Source organism: Chiloscyllium plagiosum, unplaced genomic scaffold (assembly GCF_037043375.1).
Source record: "Chiloscyllium plagiosum isolate Xiang-an unplaced genomic scaffold, Cpla_swu_hap1 HiC_scaffold_3, whole genome shotgun sequence".
NCBI lineage: Eukaryota > Metazoa > Chordata > Chondrichthyes > Orectolobiformes > Hemiscylliidae > Chiloscyllium > Chiloscyllium plagiosum.
Genome location: NW_028270141.1, coordinates 37,313,467 through 37,327,268, shown reverse-complemented (window position 1 = coordinate 37,327,268; position 13,802 = coordinate 37,313,467). Strand labels below are relative to the sequence as shown.

The window sequence follows — 13,802 nt, the reverse complement described above, 5'->3', positions numbered from 1 at the left end:
AAGGTGCATACAAATTTGAGAAGGACGAAGTGAAATAGGTATCAATGTCACAGTCACAGGCGATGGCATTTCTAACTTTGGTAAGAGCCATGTCAGCTTTAACCCAATTATTTACCTTCAAACAGGGAGTTCAGGGAAAGATGAGGATAAATATTGAAGGCAACAACTTTGGGATTTTCAAGGAGAAAAGGAGGCTGGACATGAGAGATTAGTTAGCAAACACATAATAATTAAATAAAGGTGCAATGACATTCTCTACCAGTAAGATGTCATTTTAATGAATTTATTTACAAGTCCAAAAATAGTTACCTCGTGCAAGACAAATTAATTTTGCTCTTGAAGCTTACAGCAGCAACATTTTACAGGAAATAATAAAGGTCAGGCCAACGCTGAGATGAATGCTTCAAATATTGCCGCTGTCATCAGATGTTGTTTGCAGTGCGGTTACTGGTCTGTGATGGAGTTACATTTGTAAGCGCTACTTGTTCTGAAGTTTTGGAAACGTTATCAAAATGGCAGATTTGTGTGGTGAACGACTTGCGGCTTTCTGTGCTCAAGCGGGCTCTGTTCAGATGTTCATCATTCTGACGGTCCATCCGGAAACAACAAGAGAAGGCTGTTTTAAATTCTTCCCGGAATTTGCCTTGGGAAAAAGCAAGCATATTTCAATTGCTTTGGACCACTGCTGAGCTAACTGATATTATTAGTGCCATTTGGACCAGAGAAAAGACTATTTATACAAATATGTTTGAAAAGGAGATAAAACTCCTAATGATTGAATGAATAACTAATCAAATTCAATATGATCCTCACTGAGCACATACATTTTTATTTTGTTTCTCATTATCTGTTAAAATCCCTCCAAGCGAAATTTGAGTGTTGTTTCAAAGAAAAAATTAAGTTTCAAGCCAATTAATAGTGAAACAATGCAAGTATGCACTAGAATTCGATAAGAGGATTTGAGTTAAAGGGAAAGGTTGAAAGGCTGAGGTGATTTTCCCTGGAGCTTTTGAGGCTGAGGAGTAAACTTATAGAGGTTTAAGATCATGAGAGGCTTGGATAGTGTAAATAATCAAGGTCTTTTTCTGAGGATGGGGTGTCCAAAACTACAGGGCATAGGTTTAAGATGAGAGAAGAAAGATTAAAAGGGACCTAAGGGGCAACTTTTTCACGCAGAGGGTGGTACGTGTATGGAATGAGCTGCCAGAGGAAGTGGTGGTACAATTACAGCATTTAAAAGGCATCTGGATGGGTATATGAAGAGGAAGGGTTTGGAGGGATATGGGCCAAGTGCTGGAAATTGAGATTAGATTAGTTTAGGATAACCAGTCAGCGTGAATGAGTTGGACATCCACATGACTAATAAAATCATTGCTGATAGTCTGCCTCAATTTCGCCTCTTGCTCTCTCCTCACATCCCTTCATTTCCTCAGTGTTGAAAGACCCAAACTTGAAAATACGCAAAGACTGAGCATTAACTGCTTCCTGGATTGGAGGATTCTTCTTCATTTTAGTCTTCAGTGGCTGACTGTCCTGTTTGGAATGATGGATTATGAATTTTGAATTATGTTTTTACCTCAGCTGATGGCCCAACTGGATGTCAGGTTGCACAATGAAGCCTGGCCTTCTAGATCACATTTTTATGTCTTTTTTGTTTAGTGAATGCTCTATCATTGAAGCATTTTACATGAGGTAATAGAAGTATACATCAAGGAAGAATTAAAATAAAGCAAGTTAATCGATATATGAAAGACAGCGAACACGATCTATACATACAAAACAAATTTTCAACCTGTTTCCTGACACTATCCATTACAGAGACTCAAGTCCAGGGAAATTATACCCCTACCTTGATCGTTCTAATTAACCAACTCCTTACAGTTTCCTCGCTGTGGATTGTGAAGACAATTAGTGAGTCCTTTCCAAGTCAAACTCTATGAACCTTTCTCAGATCTGAGTACCTAAACTTTATCATTTCTACTGACCTTCTGATTTCTTGCCAAACTCTCCTGCTTTGATATTTTCATAAGTTAAACCTTTTGCTAAATTAACTTGGACGAGGGAGATCCAGTAGATGTAGTGTACCTGGACTTTCAGAAAGTTTTTGATAAAGTCTCACACAGGAGGTTAGTGAGTAAAATTAGGGCGCATGGTATTGGGGGCAAAGTACTAGATTGGATTGAAAATTGGTTGGCTAATAGGAAACAAAGGGTAGTGATAAACGGCTCCATTTTGGAATGGCAGGCAATGACCAGTGGGGTACCGCAGGGATCCGTGCTGGGACCGCAGTTTTTTACAATATATGTGAATGATATAGAAGATGGTATCAGCAATAAAATTAGCAAATTTGCTGATGATACAAAGCTGGGTGGCAGGGTGAAATGTGATGAGGATGTTAGGAGATTACAGGGTGACCTGGACAAGTTAGGTGAGTGGGCAGATGCATGCAGATGCAGTTTAATGTGGATAAATGTATGGTTATCCACTTTGGTGGCAAGAACAGGAAGGCAGACTACTACCTCAATGGAATCAATTTAGGTAAAGGGGCAGTACATAGAGATCTGGGTGTTCTTGTACACCAGTCAATGAAGGCAAGCATGCAGGTACAGCAGGTAGTGAAGAAGGCTAATAGCATGCTGGCCTTCATAACAAGAGGAATTGAGTATAGAAGCAAAGAGGTGCTTCTGCAGCTGTACAGGGCCCTGGTGAGACCACACCTGGAGTACTGTGTGCAGTTCTGGTCTCCAAAGTTTAGGGAAGACATTCTGGCTATTGAGGGAGTGCAGCGTTATTTCACGAGGTCAATTCCTGAAATGGCGGGATTACCTTACACTGAAAGACTGAAGCAACTGGGCTTGTATACCCTTGAGTTTAGAAGACTAAGAGTGGATCTGATTGAGACATATAAGATTATGAAAGGATTGGACACTCTGGAGGCAGGAAACATGTTTCCGCTGATGGGTGAGTGCCAAACCAGAGGACACAGCTTAAAAATACAGGGTAGACCATTTAGGACAGAGCTCAGGAGAAACTTCTTCACCCAGAGAGTGGTGGCTGTGTGGAATGCTCTGCCCCAGAGGGCAGTGGAGGCCCAGTCTCTGGATTCATTTAAGAAAGAGTTGGATAGAGCTCTCAAAGATAGTGGAATCAAGGGTTATGGAGATAAGGCAGGAACAGGATACTGATTAGGAATGATCAGTCATGATCATATTGAATGGCGGTGCAGGCTCGAAGGGCTGAATGGCCTACTCCTGCACCTACTGTCTATTGTCTATTGTCTAACTTGTCCTTCAATTGCCATATACCCCTTCCAGGAATTAAATTAAACTTATCTTCTGAGCTAAAGGCAATTGTCAAAGAATCACTAAAATGTGGAAGCTGGCAATTTGGCCCATCAAGTCCACACCAACCTCTAAAGAACAGCCACCCAGACCTACCCTTATGCCCCCTAAACTATCCTATTCCTGTAAGCCTGCATTTCCCATGGCTAACCTACCTAGCCTGCACATCCCTGGACACTATGGGCAATTTAGAATGGCCAATCTACCTAATCCCCACATCTTTGGACTGTGGTTGGAAACTGGAGCACCCAGGGAAACCCATGCAGACACAGGGAGAATGTGCAAATGCCCCATTATTGTCATCTAAACCTTTTTCAATCTTGGATTCTTCCGAACTGAAAATAAAGCAAACAGTCTTCAAGGTTAACCATTCGTAAACCATTATGAACATCTTTCAATTAAAGCACAGAGGGGTGAGGAGTAATTGTGAAAATGGTGCTGGAAGGACTATCTGGCCCTTCGTTTCTCTTTTAAAAAGGAAACCATTCATAAAAATGACCAAAACCCATATGCCTCTATTTTGAAATCTAAAATAGACAAATGATATCGAATTATGTAAATGGTGCAATTTTCATCATAATTAGGACAGCAGTTTTTCCTGACTTGGTCAGCAGTACTTTTCCATCTCCATCAGCAGCCACCACAATGAGGGGTTTGGGCAGAATTGACTGGGAGAAACTGTTCACATAGAGAAAAGGGGTTAACAAGCTAAATTAAACTGACTTGCGGAAATTTTTTTTTAAGAAGTGAGTAATTTAGGTTTGGAATGTGCTTCCTGAAAGGCAGATTTTATCATTTCTCTCACACAGAATTGAACAACTATCTGAAGACAATATGTTCAGAGCCAAAACAATGGATTAAGGCTAGAGAGCTGGCGTATGCAGAATAGGCACTTGAGCCTAGGATTGTACAATCATTAACATAACCACAGCCATAAACACTGCAACAACATAATTGACCACCAAGTGTGTGCAGAAAACTTTTCTCTGCCAGCTGAGCACTGAGGTGTAAATTGATGGACCTATGAAGACCCTTTGCTATTTGCAAGTATAATGAATCTTATTAGTGCTGTAATAATTAGTGCTCCACAGGGATGAGGAAGTTTAATGAATCACCTTGAAACTTCCCACATGCCACATGAGATACCTTCTCGTTGCTCAAATGAATCAAGCAACACAGCCGAAATGCACAAATCACCGCAGTTCCTGGATTTTTTTTTCATTCACTCAGGGAACATGGGCTTTGCTGACTGGCCAGCATTTATTGCTTGTTTCTAGTTGCCCCCGAGAAGGTGGTGATGGGTTGCTTTCTTAAACCACTGCAGTCCATATGGTTTAGGTTGACCCACTATGCTGTCTGGGAGGGAATTCCAAGATTTTGACCCAGCGACAATGAAGGAATGGCGATATATTTCTAAGTCAGGATGGTGACTGGCTTGGAGGGGAACTTGCAAGTAATGCTGTTCCCATGGATCTGCTCTCCATGTCCTTTGAGGTGGAAGCAGGTATGGACTTGAATGGTGCTGTTTGAGGATCTTTGGTGAATTTCCACAGTGCATCTTGTAGATGCTACACACTGTTGTTACTGAGCATTAGTGATGAAGGTAGTTGATGTTTGTGGATGTGATGCCAATCAAGTAGACTTCTTTGTTCTTGATGGTGTCAAGTTGATTCAGCTGCAAATAGGGGAGTATTCTATACAGTTCTGATTTGTGCCTTGTGGATGATGGACAGGCTTTGGGAACTCAGGATGTGAGCTACTTACTGCTGTATTCCTAACCTCTGACCTACTCTTACAGCCACTATATTTATACGACATGTCCAGTTCATTTTCTGGTCAATGGTAACCTCCAGGATGTTGAATTGGGGGATTAAGTGATGATAACACCATTGAACATCAGCGTTTAGATTTTTTCTTAATGAAGATGGTCATTGCCTGGCATTTGTCGGATAGTGAATGTTATTTGCCATTTTTCACCTGAAGTCTGTATATCTTCTAGATCTTGTCACATTTGAACATGCACTGCTGCAGGTAACTGAGGTGTTGTGAATGGTACTGAACATTGTGCAATCATTGGCGAACATTCCCATTTCTGACCTTATGATGGAGGGAAGGTCATTGATGAAGCAGCTGAAGATGGTTGGGCCTTGGACATTATCCTGAGGAACTCCTACAGAAATGCCTGGGAGGTGAGATAACTGACCTCCAACAACCACAACCATCTTCCTATGTACATGGTATACCTTAGAGAATTGTGGTTAAATATTAAATTGTGCCAAGCAATGTTCATCAGGGAGCAGAATGCATTGTACCTATTTGTTACTGTTACATGAAAGAGCGTGGAGCAATTTTGCTCTATAGTCATTGTAATGAATCAAACTTGCAGTCACAACAGCTGTTTGTTGACCACGCATCTATGTGGGATCTGTGATCTTATAGGCACCCAGTACCTCTTAAAGGGGAAATGCATGCTTGGTGTTGCATATAAAGGAAGCCACGTAAGGAAAGAAATTGATAATGATCCTAAAGTTAGTGCTGTAGGTTCTCTGCTATCCTGGAGACCCCAGGGCAAGCAGAGAACTGGAGGAGAGAAATACTCTTCCCTCAAAGGGAACAGAAAGCCTTCCAGGAAATTAACTCCAAAACCAGTGAGAAAGCATTACAGAGGTAAATGGTTGCCACTACATAGTTGCAATGCTCAAAGATGTTCAATGATCTCCTCTGTTCACACCTTTGCCATATTCAGTCCTTCTATTCACAATACTCTCCCGTCATCTTCACTTCACTTTTCCACAATCGTTTCACTCCACCTCCTCTTCCCTACATACTGACTGCCTAGCACTCTCGCACAGCTCATGTCTGGTACAAATGTTTAAGAGACACAGTGATCCTGATAGTCTCAGGCACTGTTGCTTATCACAAGGTCTGCAACTCAAGCTCTGGTGGAGCAGCTCATTGAGCTCAGAACCAACTTCCTTTGGCAAGTGAAGACTGCTTGTACATTGCTCTTGACTGAAATTCACTGAAGATTAATCTCTCAACATATGCTGGGAGTGTAAACAGAATCCTTCTCCTTCTTCTCATCTTTATCTTTGTCCCCCTTACCCTACAGTTCCAAAGATAATCTTGTCAGACCATCTTTAATTGAAAACTGCTTGGAATGTAGTCAAATCTGATTAGATTAGATTAGATTACTTACAGTGTGGAAACAGGCCCTTCGGCCCAACAAGTCCACACCAACCCGCCGAAGCGTATACCACCCAGACCCATACTCCTACGTTTACCCCTTCACCTAACACTACGGGCAATTCAGCATGGCCAATTCACCTAACCTGCCCATTTTTGGATTGTGGGAGGAAACCGGAGCACCCGGAAGAAACCCACGCAGCCACGGGGAGAATGTGCAAACTCCACACAGAGAGTCGCCTGAGGCGGGAGTTGAACCCGGGTCTCTGGCGCTGTGAGGCAGCAGTGCTAACCACTGTGCCACCATGCCGCCCACGGTGACTGCAATATTGCTTCTCAATATTTCCCTTTAAATTTCCACAGTCCAAAGACATTTAAAAAAATGCCCAGAAATAACCAGAAAGTTCAAATCGCCTACTAACCCGTATATTTAACTGCACTATTCCATTACATGACATGCTAAAAGACCCATTGTGTTTACCAGCATGGGGTTTTGGAACCAGCTCCTGGCATGGTATTCCAATATCACATAGCAACCCCTCAACAAACACAGGGGTATAATTTAAATACTTGAGCCATTGCTCTAAATAGGTTTCCTGTCAGTCCACAGAACAACTCAACATAGTATGATGTGGCTGCCATTCTAGATGTTACCCTCCTTTCCAAACCTGTCAGTTGACTACAAATGAAGGATAGCCACCCAGCTGTGGCTGAGTGTGATGGAGGATGGAACAGAGAGGCAGTGAATTCATGGGCCATTAATTTGCTGCCCACGCATGTGTCATAAGGTAACAAATATTTCTTTCATGAAACTAAATGCTTTCTTAATATTCATTGCTGATCAGGAAGAACCTTCCTGGACAATGTCAAATCACAGTTCATTTTCTTGAAGCCTGAGTAATTCCATCCACTTGATTAATTGATTCTCTGTTCATGTCACTGCTACATAACATGAATGGCAAATTATTCTATTCTTTCATTGTGCAGCTGGTCTGTGATCTCTGCTTAAAAACCATAACGGTTAATATTCAGCTCCTTAATGAGTGAAAGGACTGTGTTGAGCTCAGCATACAGCATGGCAGTCATGAGGGAAATCTGAGTGTCAATACAAGGAGCTCTGATGTTGACATACTCAATAACTTGCATTGGTGTAACATCTTTAATGGAGTTAGCATTCTAAGATCCTTCATGCAAGCATTATAAAGCAAACTTAGACAGTGAGCCACAAAAAGCAATATTGGGATAAGTGGCCATGATCAGAGGAAGGTATAGACAGATAGATAGACAGAATGACAGACGTACAGACAGACGGACACAGACAGACAGATAGATAAGTACGGAAGCAGGCGCTTTGGTCCAACTCGTCCATGCTGACCAGATATCCTAAATTAATCTTGTGCCATTTGCCAACACTTGGCCCATATCCCTCTAAACCCTTCCTATTCATATACTCATCCAGATGCCTTTTAAATGTTCTAAGCATACCATCCTCCATTACTTCCTCTGATAGCTCATTCCATTCACACACCCACCCTCTGCGTGAGAAGGTTGCTCCTTACATCCCTTTTATATCTTTTCCCTCTCACCTTAAACCTATGCCCTCTAGTTTGGACTCCCCTAAACTGGCAAAAAGAACTTGGCTATTCACCCTATCCATGCCTCATGATTTTACAAATCTTTATAAGGTCACCCCTCAGGCTATTCAGCCTCTCCCTACAGCTCAAACCCTCCAACCCTAGCAACATCCTTGTAAGTCGTTTCTGTACCCTTTCGTATAGCAGGGAGACCAGAAGTAAACACAGAGTTCCAAAAGATAGACAGACAGACAGACTGACAGACTGTGAAAGAAGAGGGCGGCACGGTGGCACAGTGGTTAGCACTGCTGCCTCACAGCGCCCGAGACCCGGGTTCAATTCCCGCCTCAGGCGACTGACTGTGTGGAGTTTGCACATTCTCCCCGTGTCTGCGTGGGTTTCCTCCGGGTGCTCCGGTTTCCTCCCACGTCCAAAGATGTGCAGATCAGGTGAATTGGCTATGCTAAATTGCCCGTAGTGTTAGGTAAGGGGTAAATGTAGGGGTATGGGTGGGTTGCGCTTCGGCGGGTCGGTGTGGACTTGTTGGGCCGAAGGGCCTGTTTCCACACTGTAAGTAATCTAACTCAAATCTAAATCTAGAAAATCTAATCTAAGAGGGGGAAGAGTGTTAGGGAGGGGATTCCAAAGCTTAGGGCCTAAGCAGCTGAAGGCCTAAAGGTGGAACGATTAATAATTGGGGGTGCGTATGAGTACAGATTAAATGAGTGCAGAGCCTAGGGCAACCATCAAAGACATTCTCAGTACAAACTGCAAAACAAATGCTTAAAGAGTTAAATATCTTTAAATATATCACATTGTGAACATTTAAATAACCCCAGTCAGATTTATCAAAATCAACAACCTTTGATCCTGGCAGATTAGTTACAATATCTAACTTCATTAAGCTGTACATTATGAGAATTTTCATGTGAACTCTCTCTGCCTAGACCTGTCTGAGCTGCCTGCCACCTATCCCCTTTTGGGTAAGTCTTTCTGTGTGAGAAACGAGATGGCCACTGACTGTTGACAGCAAGCATCAGTTCTATTAGATATGATATCGCAGATAAGGAAGAAATGTTTCCAACTGCAGAGAGACAATAACCAGAAGAGAGAGATTTTTAAGATAATTGTCTGTAACCAGACGGAAGATGCTATTTTATTTTCCACACTGCATATCATTATAGGCTGGAATACTATCTCAAAAGGGAGTGGATTCAATAATAGTTTTAGAAAAGGAATTCAATCTGTACTTGCATAGGAATAATTTGTTGTGAAAGGTAATTGGATAGCTGTTTCAGAGATCAAGCGCAGGCTGGATGATTGGCCTTTTTGCTGGATTATTGGAAATCATCTGTTTGAACAAATTCCTTTATTCATGAAATGTAACAATAGCATACAGCTACACAGCTTCAGGATGCTATAACTTGAGGATACAGTTTTCCTTCTGTAAGGTCCTTTTTAAGGACTGTTGTTGAGCACTCTAAATGCCATATGCACTGCTTCATTGTAACTTTAGCATGTTTCCAAAGTGGCCCATACAAACAAAGCTATTCCATGCCTTGCAGAATTGAGGTGGGATTGAATCCTGGAGTAAACCTATCACTCAACATCTTCCAATATTTCAAGATTAATTTGTTAAGGGAGAATTTGGAAGGTCGTGAATCTTTGCAACTTTCTTCCTTGAAAGGCAATGGAAGCAGATTCATTAATTTTTGATAAGCAAAGGATGAAATGTCATTAGGATAGAGGCAGGAATGTGGACTAATCATGATCTTATTGAATGGCAGAACCAGCTCCAGGGATGAGTGGCTTACTCCTGTTCCTAAACCATAGAACTAGATGTAGTCTGTGTTCCAGACAAAACACAAGTAAGGGTATGTACAGTCTTGGGGGCAGCAATGGATTAGCAGAAAAAGCTTTTATTCTTGCAGAAGAATCTTATTCTATGGGAATGACCAACAATTTACCAGCAACTGAGGGAAAACTCTGATAAATTGTGCAGTTCCATAATTTTACAAGAATGACTCAGTATGCAGGGATGGTTGAAATATAGCCCAGCAGACCAAATGCTGAAAAGGTAGCATGAGCAGAAACAATATTTGACAAGATTTGTTGGAGTACAATAGAATGCTTTAAGAAATCTCACAGAAACTCCTTAGGGAACAGTGAGCTGTCATGAAATGCTGAGCAAGAGCACAGCAATCAGTGTGGTAGCTATGCATTTTGAAAAACATACAGGATTATATTTTGTCTATGCCAAACAAAGGGTTCAGAAAAGATTTACAAGGATGTTGCCAGGGTTGGAGGGTTTGAGCTATAGGGAGAGGCTGAATAGGCTGTGGTTACCTTCCTGGGCACCTGAGGCTGAGGAGTGACCTTATTGAAGTTTATAAAAACATATTCATTTAATTTTAAAGAGAAAGTGCATTTGGTCCTAGTCAACTAGAGATAGATTGAAGTGACAATTCTCGATTCAACCATAGCAGACTCAGTGACCAGAGCACAGAAAAGATTCCTTGTGATACACAGTGTCCCAGGAGATTTAATATCAGACATTGGACCTCCATTGGTGAATGAGGATTGAAGGTTAGGAGGCAGATATCAAGCAGCTGACAAGTTCTGTACTCTACCCTCAGTCAAACAGAGAGGTGAAAAGAACAGTCAAAATTGTGAAGTTACTGATGCATAAGAATCTAGACGGGCAATTAGCTCTATGTGGTTACACAGCAACACTAATGATTAATGGGTACTTATTGTAAATGGAGAGAAAATCAAAAACAGTATCAGTTTAGAACATAACCTGGTGTTGTGTGATTGTTAACTCAGGTCAAACATAACTTCCCAAAACTGCAAGAGAGATAAATAACTAACAAAATGCCATGCTAAAACGCAGCAGAGATAGTACAATTATAGACACAAGGTGAAAACTCTGTCAACTATAAAGCCAGAACACAAAGTCTGGTTAAGGGACAGGATAGTTGAAGTTACAGTCACCAGTCACAGATCAACCTGGATGCCATAGTGTCAGAACACCTGTAAGGGCAGCGAGGAGCAATAGGACTGCATTGATCTGACCTTGGCCAAGCATGTGTATGATGATCACAGGATGTGGGACAGTCATAGCTTTACTACAAACAGTGTACAGAATGGTACAACTATTCCCGAGTTCAACACCATCACTCTTAGTGCTGAACACAAATGAAACCAGATCAGAATATCCAGGCAGAGTTAGATTATCTCAACCTTTGAGATTCAGACTTTGGTGAGCGAGGGGAACATGCTGATAATGGTGATAACATTGGTAATGGAAATAATTATGTTAATAATGGCACTAACGATTACAAAGATCATGTAAGTAAGGAAAAAACACTACTGAAATAATATAGACCAAGTAGAGAGAAACTTGGGTGGACGTGTAGTATAACAAGATTTATTAACTAATGATATGGCGTAGATGACAATTGGAGACAGGGCAGACAGAGAGAGAGGTCTTAGGCACATTGCTAAAGAACTGTTTAACCATAACCTGAATTTAAAATTGTAAATAAGGAATGAATTAGTACCGCAGTGGAAGAGCCTTATTTAGAGATAGAGAGCAAGCTGCCTCAGGTACAATATATCTCAACCTGAGATATTCCAGATTGTTATTACAATAAGCTGGTAGCACTACTGGCTTAAAGCACAAGGTAAGGCAACTATAATTGATTGTTGGAAAGATCCAGCTCTTTCACGGAGGAGGAAATTTGCCATCCTTACTGGGTCTGGCCTACATGACTCTAGGCCCTTTGTCATGTGGTTGTCTTTTAACTGAAATGGCCAAAACAATTTCAACAGTAATACCCATATCCCATGAGAGAATTTTTAAAATGTGCTGGGTGATCACTTTTAGCAGAGGATTGGAGGGCCAAAGATATTTGCAAATCCTTATCAGTATTATTGGGCCATGGTAGCTACTAACAGGCAGGCAATACACTGAAAATTTGAATAAGCTTAAGGAAATTATGCCCTCCACACAAATAGCTAATATGAGATCACCTGCATTAATGAGTAAATTAAATCTCAACATGTGGCATATCACAGTTGAAAAACCACAAAAATGAATGGAACAGAAAGTGTTAAGCAATGCTGTTTTCTGCACAATTTGATTCTGCAATATTTACTTTGAATTATTTGTTAGACAAGAAATGGGAATACCAATAAGTTACACTAGTTTTATCACATCAGCTGTGTTTTCTCCTTTATGGTTTGATGTTATGAATCATGCACAGAAAAAAATCAACACACCTCCTTAATAATCTAAACTCACAACTTCCTTGGGGCATGAAGCAGCTCTATCCACCAGTACAATACTGAACTCAGAAAAACATTTTCTAACCAGCCAACTGAAGAATTGATATGGTGACCAAAGAAAATTAACAATTTAACTGTACTGTTATGTTACAGTTATAGGTTCCAAATCAGTAAAATCCAAAAAATTTTAAGTCAGATTTTGCTGTTTCAGGCCATTTAGTAATGTTTGCTGTTGTCTAATCTGAGTCCAGGACTATTCCTCTCAAAACAATTCTGCCTACTTTTGTACAATGGATCCTCACCACAGCTTGGACTTCAAAGTAACACTCCCGATCACACATCATGCTAAATGCCACAATATATGATAGTCATTGAGAAATAACTCCACAAAGGCTGGTATCCCATCATCAAGTCACCCTTTTTTTCATGTGCACAGTACATGACACTGACCCAGCTAGCTCAGATCCAGCTCCTAGAGTGAGCAGAACCTCTGATTCTCCCCTTTATATCCATCAGGCAGGATTCCCTGACTGGACCAGATTAACAGCCAATCAGAGAACTCATATTCTATGAGATCCACCTGGTTGGATTGTTCCAATCACTATAAGAGATATACCAGACATTAACTTATAAATGCATCGGCTAAGGATGAATCTAATATGTCAATGTTCTCTCTCTCTCTTCGAAAGTGTCTCATTCGAGCATATGTTCTAGACTGTTCCTTTTTGTGCTTTCCAACTCCACCCACACTGTGCAATTTATGCTCAGTGCTATGCAGCTCTGTGACATCATTGCAAGGTTCCTCCAGGGTCCTGAAGCCCTTACAAAATGAGGAACAAGTTATATTGGAACAGGATCTAATTTTACTAAGATTATAAAGGAGACTTAAAGGTCTTACTGCTTTGGGATCCAACGATGTTACTCTTTCCCAGTCTATATGACACCATCATACTGAGTGATGCTTAATGCAGTTCAGACCCTCACAATCTCATGGAAAGCTTTTGAAAGGTAAGTTAAAAAGGTCCTTGTCGTGCTCCTCATTGCCAAGGCTCCCATGTCGCCTCCTTAGGCCCTTATACCCCCACACCAAGGCACAACATTTCTATGTTCATTCACCCACTATACACAATGTATAGAATTAAGGAACTGTATATGACTCCATAGTTGGAAGTAGACAAAAAGCTTTTGAAAAAAAGTGCATTTATGATTTTTCACAATTAACATCAATGCTTTCTAATGAAAGTGTTAATTATCCAAATCATTTAAAGTTTCAATACCTGAAATGGCAAGGCACTTTATATCATTTAAGCTTGCGTAAATAAACATTGTGAAATTTAAAACTGAAATTAGGCATGTAGAGCTGTCAGCCCAGTAAGGGGCTGAGGTACTGCAGCTGTCTAATGGCTATTTG

At 41.0% G+C, this 13,802-nt stretch overlaps 1 protein-coding gene across 1 annotated transcript in view; it reads right to left on the bottom strand.

Annotated features, from left to right (window-relative positions):
* Positions 1–267: 267 nt before the first annotated feature.
* hcrtr2 (hypocretin (orexin) receptor 2) overlaps positions 268–13,802 on the bottom strand; it is an 85,080-nt gene continuing 71,545 nt past the window's right edge. The window contains exon 7 of the mRNA XM_043687463.2: positions 268–643. Coding sequence (XP_043543398.1) covers positions 423–643 — 221 coding nt within the window. The 3' untranslated portion in view covers positions 268–422. The remainder of the gene's footprint in view (positions 644–13,802) is intronic.